Here is a 17,452-nt window from a genome sequence, read left to right on the forward strand (position 1 = left end):
ACATGGCAATAAAATAGATAAACTGTAAGAAATGGACAGATTCTTAGAAAAGTTCAATCTTCCAAGACTGAACCAGGAAGAAATAGAAATTATGAACAACCCTATTACAAGCACTGAAATTGAAGCTGTGATAAAAAATCTCCCCAAAACAAAAGCCCAGGATCAGATGGCTTCACAGGAGAGTTCTGCCAAACATTTAGAGAAGAGCTAATGCCTATCCTTCTAAAACTCTTTCAAAAAATTGCAGAGGAAGGAACGCTTCCAAGCCATCACCTTGATACCAAAACCAGACAAAAACAACACACAAAAAAGAAAACTACAGGCCAATATCATTGATGAACATAGATGCAAAAATCCTCAACAAAATTTTAGCAAACAGAATTCAGCAACACATCAAAAAGCTTGTATACCATGATCACGTTGGGTTTATTCCAGGAATGCAAGGATTCTTCAATATATGCAAATCAATCAATGTGATACACCATATTAACAAGTTGGCAGATAAAAACCATATGATAATCTCAATAGATGCAGAAAAAGTCTTTGACAAAATTCAGCACCCATTTATGATGAAAACTCTTCAAAAACTGGGCATAGAAGGAACCTACCTCAACATAGTAAAGATCATATATGATAGTTCAGTTCAGTCACTCAGTCGTGTCCGACTCTTTGCGACCCTGTGAATTGCAGCACGCCAGGCCTCCCTGTCCATCACCAACTCCCGGAGTTCACTCAGACTCACGTCCATCGAGTTGGTGATGCCATCCAGCCATCTCATCCTCTGTCATCCCCTTCTCCTCCTGCCCCCAATCCCTCCCAGCATCAGAGTCTTTTCCAATGAGTCAACTCTTCGCATGAGGTGGCCAAAGTACTGGAGTTTCAGCAAATATTATTCTCAATGGTGAAAACTGAAAGCATTCCCCTTAAGATCAGGAATAAGACAAGGGTGTCCACTTTTGCCACTGTTATTCAACATAGTTCTGGAATTCCTAGCTACAGTGAACAGTGATGACAAATAAATAAAAGGAATCCATATCAGAAAAGAAGAAATAAAGCTCTTACTGTTTGCAAATGACATGATACTGTACACAGAAAACCCTAAAGATAGTATCAGAGAATTACTAGAGCTAATCAGTGAATTTGGCAAAGTTGCAGGATACAAAATCAATACATAGAAATCACTTGCAATTCTGTATACTAACAATGAATAATCAGAAAGAGAAATCAAGGAATTAATCCCATTCACCACTGCAACAAAAAGAATTAAATATCTAGGAATAAACCTACCTAAGGAGACAAAAGAACTGAACACAGAAAAGTATAAGTCACTACTGAAAGAAATCAAAGATGGTATAAACAGATGGAGAGATATTCCATGTCCCTGGGTAGGAAGAATCAATATTGTGAAAATGACTATACTACCAAACACAATCTACAGATTCAATGCGATCCTTATCAAGTTACCATTGGCATTTTTCACAGAACTAGAACAAAAAATTTCACAATTCATATGGAAATACAAAAGACCCTGAATCGCCAAAGCAATCTTGAGAAAGAAAGCTGGAGGAATCAACCTTCCTGACTTCAGATTATACTACAAAGCTACAGTCATCAAGACAGTATGGCACTGGCCAAAAACAGAAATATACACCAATGGACAAGATAGAAAGCCCAAAAATAAACCCATGCACCTATGGGTACCTTATTTTTGACAAAGGAGGCAAGAATATACAATGGGGCAAAGACAGCCTCTTCAATAAATGGTGCTGGGAAAACTGAACAGCTACATGTAAAAGAATGAAATTAGAACACTTCCTAACACCATACACAAAGATAAACTCAGAATGGATTAAAGACCTAAATGTAAAACCAAAAACTATAAAACTCTTAGAGGAAAACATAGGCAGAACAGTCGATGACATAAATCAAAGCAAGATCCTCTATGACCCACTTCCTAGAGTAATGGAAATAAAAACAAAAGCAAACAAGTGGGACATGATTTAACTTAAAACCTTTTGGACAGCAAATAAACTCTAAGCAAGGAGAAAAGACAACCCTGAGAATGGGAGAAAATAATAGAAAATGAAAAAACTGACAAAGGATTAATATCTAAAATATACAAGCAGCTCATACAACTCATACCAGAAAAACAAACAACCCAATCAAAAAGTGGGATAAAGACCCAAACAGGCATTGCTCCAAAGAAGACATCCAAATAGCTAACAAACACATGAAAGAAAAGATGCTCAACATCGCTCATTGTTAGAGAAATGCAAATCAAAATTACAGTGAGATATCACTTCACTCCAGTCAGAATGGCCATGATCGAAAAGTCTACAAACAATAAATCAGGAGAAGGTATGGAGAAACGGGAACACTCTTGCACTGTTTGTGGAAATGTAAATTGATACAGCCGCTATGGAGGTATAGAGATTCCTTAAAAAACTATCAATAAAACCAGCATATGACCCAGCAATCCCACTCCTAGGCATTTAACCTGAGGAAAGAAAAATTGAAAAAGACACATGTATCCTATTGTTCATTGCAGCATTATTTACAATAGCTAGAATATGGAAGCAACCTAGATGTCCATCGACAAATGAATGGCTAAAGAAGTAGTGGTCATATATACAATGGAATATTACTCAGCCATAAAATGGAATGCATCTGAATCAGTTTTAATGAGGTGGATGAACCTAGAACCTATTATACAGAGTGAAGTAAGTCAGAAAGAGAAATACCATATTCTAACGCATATATATGGAATCTAGAAAAATGGTACTGAAGAATTTATTTATAGGACAACAGTGGAGAAACAGACATAGAGAATAGACTTATGGACATGGGAAGTGGGGAGGAGAGGATAAGATGTATGGAAAGAGTAACTTGGAAACTTATATTACCATATGCAAAATAGATAGCCAACTGGAATTTGCTATATGGCTCAGGAAACTCAAACAGGGACTCTGTGTCAACAAAGAGTGGTGGGATGGGGAGGGAGATGGAAGGGAGGTTCAAAAGGAAGAGGATATATGTATATCTATGGCTGATTCATGTTGAGGTTTCACAGAAAACAGCAAAATTCTATAAAGAAATTATCCTTCAATGAAAAATAAATAAATAAAAAAGTAGTGACAGTTAGAACTGGACATGAAACAACAGACTGGTTCCAAAATGGGAAAGAAGTATGTCAAGGCTGTATACTGTCACTCTGCTCATTTAACTTACATGCAGAGTACATCATGCAAAATGCTGGACTGGATGAATTGCAAGCTGGAATCAAGATTGTTGGGAAAAATATCAATAACCTCATATATGCAAATGACACCATCCTTATGTCAGAAAGTGAAGAGGAACTAAAGAGCCTCTTCATGATGGTGAAAGGAGACAGTAAAAAAGCTGGCTTAAAACTCAGTATTTAATAAACTAAGATCATGGCATCTTGTCCCATCACTTCATGGCAAATTAGATGGGAAACATGGAAACACTGACAGACTTTATTTTATTGGGCTCCAAAATCACTGCAGGTGGTAACTGCAGCCATGATAAAAGACACTTGCTCCTTGGAAGAAAAGCTGTGAACAACCTAGACAGCATATTAAAAAGCAGAGACATTACTTTGCCAGCAAAGGCCCATCTAGTCAAAGCTATGGTTTTTCCAGTAGTCGTGTATGGATGTGAGAGTTGAACCATAAAGAAAGCTGAGTGCCGAAGAATTGATGCTTTTGAACTGTGGTGTTGGAGAAGACTCCTGAGTGTCCCTTGGGCAGCAAGGAGATCAAACCAGTCAATCCTGAAGGAAATCAATTCAGAATATACTTTGGAAGGACTGATGCTGAAGCTGAAGCTCCAATACTTTGGCTACCTGATGTGAAGAACTGACTCATTAGAAAAGACCCTGATGCTGGAAAAGATGGAAGGCATGAAGAAAAGGAAACAACAGAGGATGAGATGGTTGGATGGCAGCACTGACTCAATGAACATAAGTTTGAGCAAGCTGCAGGAGATGGTGATGGACAAGGAAGCCAGATGTGCTAAACTCCATGGGGTTGCAAAGAGTCAGACATAACTTAGCAACTGAACAACATTCTCCTCTTGCCTTCAATCTTAATATATTTAGGGATTGATTATTTATGCTTTTTGTGATAAATACTTATTCAGATATTGTTTCAATTTTTTTTGTAATGTCTTATTTTGCTGATTGATTTGTAGAAGTCTTCAATATATGTTGGAATCCAATCCTTTTTTCGTCTTCAGTCATATATAATGAAAATATCATCTCCCAGTTTTTGGCTTGTGTTTTTACTTTTTGTGAACAATGTCCTTTGCTATATAGGATATCTCATTCTTTTTTTTTATGGTTTGCTTTGTGTTTGTGCCTTGCTTAAAAATTGTTTCTAAACAGCATCAAGATAAATCCTTAGACTCTACTTTTAAAATTTTGCTTTTCAGTCTTTAAATCTCTTAGAATAAATTTTTGCATATGATCAATGTAATTTTTTTTCAGCATGAACTATCAATTGTACCATCACTGTTTATTGAATTATCTATTTCCACACTGCTCTGCCTGCCTATCTCTATCATATATAAATATTACATTCTTGTTTGAGGGTGATACTACTTCTGGGGATATTGTGTGTCTTTAGTATATTTGTATTCCAATCCACATTGTCTTACTTAGCACTTATTTCTAATAAATTATGATATCTGGTATCACACATCACTTCTATCATGTCCTTCTGGATTGTCTTGAATAGTCCTTTGCTTTTCTTCATAATTTTCAAAACAGCCTAAGTTACAAACATGTATGTAATATGTGATTTTTCTTGAACTGCATTGAATTTATAGGAAGATTTGGAGAGAATATCTAGTTTAATGATTTTTTTAGTTTTTCAGTCATCAAACAAGAAATGCTTATTTAGTGGAGTTTCATTTCATTACTATTTTTTTGTTATCCTTGGGTTTCTCATTATTACTTTTTTTATAGTATAGTATCCCTAATGCATTTCTAGGTTTGTTTGTTGCTATTAATCTAGGATATGAGTGTTTTTCAATGGAGTATTAATATCTGTATCAGGATATCTAGTCAAGCATCCTACCAGAAGTAGAGGATCTATGTAGAGTATTTTTATATGTAGTTTTCTATTTAAATCTGTGGATTTCTTTGAGTCTGGTTTCTATGCCAACCTGTTTATATTATCTTATAAGAAATATACATACATATATATAATATATATATATGCCTATATATTGTTTACTTTGTAGGTGGAATAATGTTAACCAGTGAAAAAGCCCGTTTTTGGTCAGGAGGAATTTCACGAAGTATGTCTGAAGGAAATCTGTTTGACATGGAAGCCCAAAAATCCTCAAGAAATTGTGATATTACAGGTACAGGAATTTATAATTATTGAAATTATTTTTACCCATCATGACTAATTATTGGGGGACTACTTCTGAAAAGTGTTACAAACAATTAAGAGAATTGTAAAATCACAACTTTATCATTGAAATACACTATCATTAAAAAGATGAGAAAAATAAAATAGTCAAAATAAAATAAAACAGGTAATGATAAGTATTATAAGGAGACAAAGTTCTTTATTAAATGAGCAGTATATGCAGTAAATACAGTGAATTTTGAGGTTAAAGAGACATCTGTAGGTTGCAGTGGGCCAACAAATCCAGTATAAAAGAATTGAATAGATTCTCAGAGGAAATGTAGGTTTTAAGAGAGTTTGAAGGTCCTGGATTTGAAGAAAAGTGTAAAAATAAAAGAAATGCAGCAATTGTTTTTCAAAATGTATCTTAACATTTTTAATATATGACACTTAAAATTAATTTCAATCAATATATAGTTCTATATATAACAAACAAAAATGTCTGAAAGCTTACTTGAACTCATTTTTTCTATTTTAGCTTTCATTTTCTCTAAAGCAGCCACAATTTTACAAAGTCCAAAAGCGAAGCCGCTCAGTCGTGTCTGACTCTAGCGACCCCATGGACTGCAGCCTAGCAGGCTCCTCCGTCCATGGGATTTTCTAGGCAAAAGTACTGGAGTGGGGTGCCATTGCCTTCTCCGAACAGAATCATTATCAATATTTATTGAAAAAGTGATCAAATATAATTTGCTCTAAACATAAATATTCCAGTATTTTTGAGATATATAGAAATTCATTATAGTTGATATATAAGTATTTGAATGTGTTGCTGATTCTTAAAATATCCACTTTCCAAAGTAACAGCGTATTTCCCTTTTGTGGTGGTAATAAGCCTGTTCTTTGCCATTTTAAACTTTAAAAAGCTCAGTGAATTCCTTCAAGTAGTAAATCTAATGGTGGTCTATTTTTTTCAGTGCTTATTTTCATGAAATGTTCACTTTTCATGAAAAAAATTCAACCTGTTAAAATTTATCAATATGAAATGTTCATGTCTTGGCTATTATAAACAGTGCTGCGATGAACATTGGGGTACACGTGTCTCTTTCCCTTCTGGTTTCCTCAGTGTGTATGCCCAGCAGTGGGATTGCTGGATCATAAGGCAGTTCTATTTCCAGTTTTTTAAGGAATCTCCTAAGAAAGCTGTGGTACATATACACAATGGAGTATTACTCAGCCATTAAAAAGAATACATTTGAATCAGTTCTAATGAGGTGGATGAAACTGGAGCCTATTATACAGAGTGAAGTAAGCCAGAAGGAAAAACATAAATACAGTATACTAACGCATATATGGAACTTAGAAAGATGGTAAAATAATAACCCAGTGTACGAGACAGCAAAAGAGACACTGATGTATAGAACAGTCTTATGGACTCTGTGGGAGAGGGAGAGGGTGGGAAGATTTGGGAGAATGGCAATGAAACATGTAAAATATCATGTAGGAAACATGTTGCCAGTCCAGGTTCGATGCATGATGCTGGATGCTTGGGGCTGGTGCACTGGGACGGCCCAGAGGATGGTATATGGGAGGAGGAGGGAGGAGGGTTCGGGATGGGGAACACATGTATACCTGTGGCGGATTCATTTTGATATTTGGCAAAACTAATACAATTATGTAAAGTTTAAAATAAAATTGGAAGAATAAAAAAAAAAAAAAAAAAAAATGTTCAGAAAATATTATAAGAATCCATGCTTGTTTAGTTTATTTTTTTAACATTTTAGCTGTGTAGAGATATATTTGATATTTTTCACATATTGAATGTTATCAGGAAAGAAAATGTTAAATCAATAATCTAGATGTAATGAGACCAACCACTGTATATTTAGAAAAATCTGGATGATAGACTAAATTATTCTGTTTTTTCAGAGGTACTCATTTATGAAAATGACATATTAAACAAGGCATAAATGTATGTAGTCTGGGTCATTTTCACAAATATGTGTTAAATGATTATTATTGAAATTTCTAAATATTTTTGTTTATAAATCATAGTGTCTTAAGATAAAATAATGTTACATAGAGTCAAAATAACCTGGTCGAACAATTTCTCTTTCCTCTCAACATGAAAATTTGACCAAAATTAACATTGATTTTGTAGTACTTAGACTGGATATCAAAGACAAATAAAAATTCTTCAATTTTTAAGCTATAGTAAAAATTAATCTTGGTTGTATCTCAGAATGCCATTTCATCTTTGTTTTGCTTTATTTTGGTTTAAATAACACGAATGTCCAGATCCAGGTTTGCCTCTTGATTGGCCAGAGGATTTCACACTTCATGGCAATAATGCTTCCAGTGCTACAAATCCATTCTGGAATGAACTGTCTGCATCAAACCCATTTTTGGATGATATAACTCAGCTAAGAAATAACCAGAAGAGAGATAATATTTCTATCTTGAAGGAAGATCCTCTTCTTTTTTTTAGAGAAATAGAAACTGGAAACTCTTTTGATTCCTCTGGTGATGAACTTGATGTGCATCGGTTGCTTAGGCAGTCTTCCTCAAGGAAATCTGGAAGATCTAAAAGTGTTTCAGAACTTTTGGACATTTTGGATGACACAGCACATGCCCATCAGAATATACATAACTTTGACCAGATCTTAGAACAAGACTTAGAATGGCTTCGAAATGATCGAGAGGCTTATAAAATGGCTTGGTTAAGTCACCGCCACCTTGCCCGTTCCTGCCTAGATTTGAGTACAATTAATCAGAGTCCTGGATGGGCCCAAACACAAGTTGCAGAGACTACAGTAGTTTGCAAATTAAACTACCAAGGAGGGTCAGTACAATTACCTGAATCAGATATCACTGTTCATGTGCCCCAAGGCCATGTAGCTGTGGGAGAATTCCAAGAAGTATCTCTAAGGGCTTTTCTAGATCCTCCACAAAAGCTTAACCATGACCTTTCATGCACCATAAGCCCACTGTTGGAAATCATGTTAGGCAACCTTAACACAATGGAAGCCATTTTGCTGGAGATGAAAATTGGGGCTGAAGTGAAAAGGGATCCTTTCAGCCAAGTCATGGCAGAAATAGTGTGTTTACACAGTCTGGATAAAGAAGGCCCTTTCAAAGCATTAAACAACTGCTACATTTATAAAGACACCATCCAGGTCAAGCTAGTAGACTTAAGTCAAGTGATGTATCTAGTGGTTGCCGCACAAACTAAAGGTACTCAATCACCAGTTGCCACCATTTGGGATTATATCCACAGAACAATTTCAGTTGGAATTTATGGACCCAAATATATCCACCCCAGTTTCACTGCTGTTTTCACAGTTTGTGGACATAGTTATATGCCAGGAAAGCTTACTATCTCTGATATTAAAAAAGGTGGGAAACCCAACACATCTCCAGTTGTGTTTCAGCTCTGGGGGAAGCATTCCTTCTTACTTGAAAAGCCACAAGATTTAAATATATCTGTCTTATCCTGTGATCCTGATTTTGAAGTAAAAGCAGAAAGAAAAAGGAAAGAAGTTAAGCAAAAGCACTTGCAATCAGGTCAAGCAGTTCATCAACAATTTTTCTTCTCTTTAGTTGACTCCAGAGAAATGCACTTGTTTGTTTTCTGTGTTCAGGTGGAGCCTCGCAGTGGTAGGCCAGTTACACAGTTCTTTATAACTTCACCTGATCCAGCTCCGAACCTAAAAAGTCTGTCAAATCTGCCAAGTGATTTGCAGAACAAGAAGGAAATCAACTCTTCTCCCTTATTACCAACTGTGCATGTTAAATATCCTACATTTCAAGACAAAAAATTGAACTTTACCAGCTATGGAATAACCCAGAAGACAGTGATAAGACAAAATAAGATTGAATACTTACTTGAATATTTCAAAGGGGACACAGTAGCTCTTCTTGGAGAAGGTAAAGTAAAAGCCATTGGACAGTCCAAAGTGAAAGAATGGTATGTGGGAGTCCTGAGAGGTAAGATTGGACTTTTACATTGCAAAAACATCAGGGTGATTGCAAAGGAACAAGTAATGTCTATGTCAGATAATGTCTTCACAACCCGGAATCTTCTTGAACAAATTACCCTGCCTCTTAAAAAACTGACTTACATCTACTCAGTTGTCTTGACCTTGGTATCAGAAAAAGTGTATGACTGGAAAGTTTTAGCTTATGTCCTAGGCTATTCACATCTGGCACTAGAAGACTTTGATCAACTACAAGCAGACAAAGAATCAGAAAAAGTTGCTTATGTTGTAAAGAAGTTAAAGGAAGATTGCCATGCAGATAGAAATGCCAGGAAGTTTCTTTATGAACTTACTGTGGTGAGTATTGCTTGATCACAGGAATTTACTTACTGTAGAGAACTGTATTAACTTGGCAATACTTATAAGTAAACATATGAGAGTAGTTTCTCAAGTTAATTGAAGTCACTACAGAGCTTTGCGTACAAGATCATATAACTAGTTTCTTAGATTTGACATTCAATTGTGATTTTCCCAGAAACTAGGCCCCCAAGGATCATCCTTTAATGGAAGATTAAAGATTCTGTTTGTGCTAAAACATAACAATTAAGAGATCCTTTTTTTCTCTCTCAAATATTTAGATAGCTCTTAAAATATCAGAGGAGTTCCAATTACATGAAAGTAAATAAGACAAAACTGAAACAAAACTACTTAACTTGGGCATTGTTGTAGACTCACTTTTTAGTGTTTTTAAGACATATCACCGATGTCCTTAACTTTAGCAATTTAACATTTGTCTTATGTATGTGGTGCATCACAATCCAAAAGTGATATTGCTAATTCTCTTCTTAATCTTTATGTTTTAATAGTACTCTAAGAATCCTGTTTTTTTCAACATAGCATTCACCCCAGTGTAAGGCTCAGCAGAGAACTATAAAAAACATGAAGAACTGTTTTGCCTTGTATTTGGATATTCAGTAATTTATTAAAAAAAATCAAGAGCATATTTCTAAAAATGGCTAAAATGTGACTGTATAAATAATAATAATGATATATACCACTTTCCTAAGGATCTCTATATATTTGGCACTGTGCCCAGCACTGTATACATACTCTTTCATTTGGCCATTTTAACCAACATACAGGATAAGTCTAGTTAGTATCTCCTTCTTCAAATAGAGGAAACAGAGTCTTGGGAGGTTGGGCAACTTGCCCAAGATCTGCCATTTGGTTAGTATCAAAGATGGGATTTGAAATCTTTTTGGTTCCAAAGCCACACATAAAACCACTATATTTCCCTGAAATAAAGTTTTTAACAATGTACATATATATATATATATATATAGATATTTAAGTATGTGTATTGGTGTGTAGTAAGTATCATTATAACTACGTAAAACTGGTGGCCTATAAGAGATGAGCGGTTCATGTTAGGTGAGGCAGATTCATGTAGAGGAGTCAAGTTTTAATCAAAGTGCAAAATGGGAGAAAACATTTTTGGCAAGGGGTTTATTCTGTGATGTTAACAATAGCTAACATGATATAGGGTATACATACATATATATATATATACACACACACACACTATATATGTATATAGTATATATATACTATATATATATGTGGGCTTATGGGCTTCCTGGGTAGCTCAAATGGTAAAGAATCTGCCCGCAGTGTGGGAGCTCTGGGTTCAATCCCGGGGTCAGGAAGATCCCCTGGACAAGGGAATGGCAACCCACTCCAGTATTCTTGCCTGGAAAATTCCATGGACAGAGGAGTCTGGTGGGCTATAGTTCATGGGGTTGCAAAAAGTCAAGTAATGACTGAGCGACTAACTAACACACACACAGATACTCTTCAATTGTTTTTATGATTCTACAGTGATACTGAGAAGGGTAAATTTTTAAAACCCAATATCCAATTAAATAGGTGGTTTTATGATGGTGTGATGCATCCTCACTTAATCCGGGGTATTTACAGTCATTGGCTGATCTACCTGGTTGAAGCTGCACATGAATTTTGCAATAGCTCATGACCTCTCATAGCTTGTGTTCAGCATGGACCCATGAAAATTTGAACTGAAAATTGCTTTCTTGTTTCTCTTTGTGGCAGAAAAGGTTATATTGACCAAATGGTCTTAAAGTTTAAGCTGGGTTACACTTACTCTATGTTAGTGTATGATAGTTGAGTCACTTTGGTGACTGACTAGACAGTGCTGGTGGAGAGCTCGTTTAAGGGAGTAGTTCCTACAATTTCATGTTGTGCCTCAGTGGAGGCTTCAAAATTTCTGAAAGGAAAGAGCTAAGGCCTAGTTATCTAACCAGAAGATGATGAAGCATATGGTATAGATGCTACCTCTTGAAACTTTATTTGTATAGTGAAAAGTGAAAGTGAAAGTCATTCAGTTGCTTCCGACTCTTTGCAACCCCATGGACTATACAGTCAATGGAATTAGGAGTACCTTTTTCTTGGATTGTATACTTGGGATTCCAGCTTGGAGTAGCTGGAAATGAACTTATAAAGATTGTGGGTTACAATTTCCTTAATCATATCTAGACATTAAGACTGTCTTTATGTATTTTGGAATTTGACACTCTAAGAACTAATCATCTAATTCAACTTTCATAATGATTTTAGGGGGTTAGATGGGGTAGTATTACTATCGTATCCATTTTAAAAGTCATTAAATAGAGACATTTTGTGATTTATCTAAATTCCTATTCTTTGTGGAGTTGGATTTTAAACTTAGGTTTTATAACTTTTAAGTGCAAATTTATTTTCCTTAAAACAAGGAACTGGGATAAGCTAAACCCACTCCACAGTTTACTAAAGGCACCCTCAGGGGCCTGCTGTCTCAGCACTGCTTCTCCCTGAGGTCACAACTCCTCTCCATAAATTTACAGATAAACATAGTCCATGTATAGAGATCATGGGTAGTTCTCCTAATGCATCCATAAGAATGAACATTCCTTGGACTTTAATAGTTGCTTCACTCAGTCATTCATTTTTACTTATTGTTTCATAATGAAACAATAAGTAAAAAGCTTTTAAGTGCCATTAAATGATGAGGGACTATTGAACATTTTTATTTGAACAGAAAAGAAAGATAGATAAATCTCATCTTGTACTTTAGAAATATATTCAAGACAAAAGAGAAACTCGTAGACTTGTTTGAAACATGTGTGGCGACTGACAAAGCTCAGTGCTTAATTAAGGAAGAAAAAAGAGTCTGAAGGTTTTCTCTTTTGCATCGTTGAAACCTAAGTGTTTTATATTTGATACCTTGTGATTTAAATTTAGCATTAACTACATTGATGGTACGGAGAAGGCAATGGCAACCCACTCCAGTACTCTTGCCTGGAAAATCCCAGGGACGGGGGAGCCTAGTTGGCTGCCGTCTGTGGGGTTGCACAGAGTCGGACATGACTTGAAGCGACTTAGCAGCAGCAGCACATTGATGATAAAGGAAGAGAGTTAATTTTTTAAGTTATTAATAGCAATAGCTTTGTTGAAGGTTGTCTAAGTTTCTCATTTTTATGCAACACATATAATTCTGGGGAGTTTTAAATCATATTTTGATTAAAAAATTAAGTAGTATTTACCGACAGCTGTGTGCTCACTCTAGAAATCCTATAGCCAGTCCTCTGGAAGGAAAGTAATTACTGTTTGTATAGTGAATAATCATGGGTTAATAAATTATTAACTGCTAAAACCTCAGGGTATCTTTGGAAGTGGCTAATTCAACTCCCCCCTTTGGTAATTAAGGATATTAAGAGACATATTAGTTGAGTGGTTTACTTAAGGCCCTATAATTAGTTACCAAGTTAGCCCTGAAACTCCCCTTCATTCTGATCTAGTTTGTATCCTCTGTACTTTGCTTGTTGGATTTGCTTAAAAGTAAATCAACTCTTTGAATTTTAGAAAACTCAAATATATGTGTGGTGAAAAAAAGGATGCCAGTTTCCAGAATATGTAATAACAAATTTAATTTCTAGATAAAAGTTCAAATTATTTGCTTTAAATTATGACATGTAGTTGTTGCTGCAGGCTCTGCTGAAGATTGATTGCCAAGGATTAGTAGTGCACCTTGTCCAAGAGGCTGCTATTCTGACTTCAGCTGTCAAGCTTGGGAAAGGCTGGAGGGAACTAGCTGAAAAGTTAGTGCGACTCACAAAGCGACAAATGGAGGCATATGAAATTCCTCACCAAGGAAAATCTGGAGATTTGGCTGTAGAGGTAAGATTTCTGTTCATCTAGGTAGTAAAAAACTGCAGACAAAGTAAATCAAATGCAGTCAAGAGTCCACTGCATATACTAACTGACTGAGGGAGTGTCCTAAAGGATCCACTCACTGAAATCACTGAATCTACAATCATTGATGTTATCTGAAATATACTCATGTCACTCTTTAACGGTATTAAGAACCTTTAAGATATATTGATGTTTCTCCTACTGGATTGCATATGGCCTTTTATCAAATAAATTGACCAAATGAGATAGGCAGTTGTTATGAAGGGCTATAAGAACTTGAAGCAGAGAAAAGATAAACTTTGAAGGAAAGAGTTGGGACCCAGTCAGGACAAGGAAAAGGGACACAATAGTAAGTATTTATCAGCTTCAAAAATAGAATCAGTCATTGGTGGTAAATAATGTTTGGTGACAAAAAAACATTTAAGAGAGTAAATGGTGTGAGGTCGTTGGTAACAATAGCTAGAGATATCTGTGTGCGTTATCTGTCTCCTTCACAATTTTGCATACAGTAACTATAGACATCAAATACAGAATGACAGATGTCAACTTAAAATATAGTCACAAACTAAAAGTTGAGAGTTATGTTTTATTTGGAAATTTTGCAGAGTTAAGCCTGGGAGGCAGCATCTTGAGCATCCCTGAAAGAACTGCTCTGAGGAAGTGGGGGGAAGAGTCAGGTCATATAGAAGTTTGCAACAAAGGGCAGGTAGTCTGAACATCAAAAGTATTTGGTAAATTACAGAAAACCAGATATCTCAAGTTAAGGAATGTAGCACTTTTCTGTGTATGGGAAAATACGAGTCTGGGCTTACTGAAATCATTCCTTTAATATGCATCTCAGCCATCTGGGCCCAGCATCCTGCATTTTTCACATCCTGAATTCCTCCATGATCACTGTAGGGAGTGACTGTGGCCCAATGGGCCAGAGAGCTCAGGTGCTCTTCCTGGGTACCATTAGGACTCAGGAATTCACATTTGAAGGACTAGAATCACTGATGACTGTGATCCTTGTTTGCTGGTATGGCACGAAATATTCCATTTCTCACAGCATGTAAAACAAAGCAAATACGTAAAATTCAAAATTTTTATTAATATTAAAACAAAGTATACTATTCAGTGTAAGTTATATAAATATTTTCTCTATTTACCACAAAGACATATGAGTCATTTTTTTATTGACTAAATCAAATCCCTAACGCTTATACAGTAGAAGTGATAGATTAAAGGAATTAGATCTGATAGAAAGAGTGCCTGAAGAACTATGGAAGAAGTTCGTAACACTGTACAGGAGGCTGAGATCAAAACCATCCCCAAGAAAAAGAAATGCAAAAAGGCAAAATGGTTGTCTAAGGAGCTGAGAAAAAAAGAGAAGCAAAAGGCAAAGAGAAAAGTAAATATCCATCTGAATGCACAGTTCCAAAGAATAGTAAGGAGAGACAAGAGAGCCTTCCTAAATGATCGATACGAAGAAATAGAGGAAAACAGCAGAATGGGAAAGACTAGAAATTTGAAATACCAAGGGAACAAAACATTTAGAAATACAAAAAAAAATTAGAAATACCAAGGGAACATTTCATGCAAAGATGGGCACAATAAAAGACAGAAACAGTATGAACCTAACAGAAGCAGAAAATATTAAGAGGTGGCAAGAATACACAGCAGAACTATACAAAAAAGATCTTAATGACTCAGATAACCATGATGGTGTAATAACTGACCTAGTGCCAGACCACCTGGAGTGCGAGGTCAAGTGGATCATAGGAAGCATCACTATGAACAAAGCTAGTGGAGGTGATGGAATTCCAGCTGAGCTATTTCAAATCCTAGAAAATAATGCTGTTAAATTGCTGCACTCAATATGCCAGCAAATTTGGAAAACTCACAAGTGGCCACAGAACTGGAAAAGGTCAGCTTTTATTCCAATCCCAAAGAAAGGCAATGCCAAAGAATGTTCAAACTACTGTACAATTCTACTCATCTCATATGCTGGCAAAGTAATGCTCAAAATTCTCCAATCTAGTCTTCAACAGTACATGAACCTAGAACTTCCAGATGTTCAAACTGGATTTAGAAAAGGCAGAGGAACCAGAGATCACATCCTTTGGATCACAGAAAAGGCAAGAGAATTCCAGAAAAACATCTACTTCTGCTTCATTGACTCCATTAAAGCCTTTGTGTGGGTCACAACAGACTGTGGAAAATTCTTAAAGAGATGGGAATACCAGACCACCTGACCTGCCTCCTGGGAAATCTGTATGCAAGTCAAGAAGCAACAGTTAGAACTGGACATGGAACAATGGACTGGTTCCAAATTGGGAAAGAAGTACATCAAGGCTGTATATTATCACCCTGCTTATTTAACAGGGTGCAGAGTGCATCATGTAAAATGCCAGGCTGGATGAAGCACAAGCTGGAATCAAGATTGCTGGGAGAAATATCAAAAAAGCTCAGATACGCACATGAAACCACCCTTATGGCAGAAAGCCAAGAAGAACTAAAGAGCCTCTTGATGAAAGTGAAAGAGGAGAGTGAAAAAGCTACCTTAAAACTCAACATTCAAAAAACTAAGATCATGGCATCTGGTCCCATCACTTCATGGCAAATATATGGGGAAACAATGGAAACACTGACAGACTTTATTTTCTTGGATTCCAAAGTCACTTCAGATGGTGACTGCAGCCATGAAATTAAAGACACTTGCTCCTTGGAGAAAGGCTATGAGAAACCTAGACAGTGTATTAAAAAGCAGAGACATTACTTTGCTAACAAAGGTCCATCTAGTCAAAGCTATGGTTTTTCCAGTAATCATGTATGGATGTGAGGTTTGGACCATAGAGAAAGCTGAGCACTGAAGAATTGATGCTTTTGAACTGTGGTATTGGAGAAGACTCTTGAGAGTCCCCTGGACACAAGATCAAACCAGTCAATCCTAAAGGAAATTAGTCCTGAATATTCATTGGAAGGACTGATGCTGAAGATAAAGCTCCAATACTTTGGCCACCTGATGCGAACTGACTTATTGGAAAAGACCTTGATGCTGAGCAAGATTGAAGGCAGGAAGAGAAGGGGACGATGGATGATGAATGCTTGGATGGCATTACCACCTGGAAGGACATGAGTTTGAGAAGCTCTGGGAGTTGGTGATGGACAGGGAAGCCTGACATGCTCCAGTTTGTGGGGTCTCAAATGAGTGACTGAACTGAACTGAAATAAAAATATTCCAGTGATGAGTACATATAAAATGGCCTGTATCTCTGTTTCACATGAGTGCAAACATTTTCAAGATATTTCAGTTAAGGAAAATTTATCTCTCTAGTTAGATAATGACTTGATAGGAGGCAAAATCTATATTCTCTGCTTCCTTTTTGAGCATAGAACTGGGTATTAATTTCTTGAGAAAATTTTCTTACTTTGAAGTAACTATGTCACCTGTGTGTGCAGTGTGTGTCTGCAGACTGGAGCCTGGCCGCCTACAGTCCATGGGGTCTCAAAGAGTCGGATACAACTGAGCACACACACACACTCACACACCTATTAGAGTAGCCAAAATCCAGAACACTGACTGCACCAAACGCTATTGAGAATACGAGTAACAGGAACCCTCATTCACTGCTCATGGAATTACACAGTCACTTTGGAGTGTCTTGGCTGTTTCCGGCAAATGAAACGTACTCTTGGTATATGATCCATCAGTCCTGCTCCTTGGTATTTACTCAAAGGCATTGAAAACTTTTGTCCACACAAAAACCTGTACATGAATGTTTACAGCCTCTGTATTCGTAATTAGTAAAACCTGGAAGTAACCAAGATGTCCTTCAGTAGGTGAATGTGAATGGATAAGTACACTGTGAT

General features: G+C 36.3%; 1 protein-coding gene across 3 annotated transcripts in view; it reads left to right on the top strand.

Moving 5' to 3' along the window:
- MACC1 (MET transcriptional regulator MACC1) overlaps positions 1-17,452 on the top strand; it is a 100,214-nt gene that overhangs the window by 60,172 nt on the left and 22,590 nt on the right. For all 3 annotated transcript variants that reach the window (XM_070369756.1, XM_070369755.1, XM_070369754.1), the window contains 3 exons: positions 5,266-5,388; positions 7,674-9,709; positions 13,397-13,585. In XM_070369756.1, coding sequence (XP_070225857.1) covers positions 5,274-5,388; positions 7,674-9,709; positions 13,397-13,585 — 2,340 coding nt within the window. In that variant the 5' untranslated portion in view covers positions 5,266-5,273. The remainder of the gene's footprint in view (positions 1-5,265; positions 5,389-7,673; positions 9,710-13,396; positions 13,586-17,452) is intronic.

Source organism: Bos mutus, chromosome 4 (assembly GCF_027580195.1).
Source record: "Bos mutus isolate GX-2022 chromosome 4, NWIPB_WYAK_1.1, whole genome shotgun sequence".
NCBI lineage: Eukaryota > Metazoa > Chordata > Mammalia > Artiodactyla > Bovidae > Bos > Bos mutus.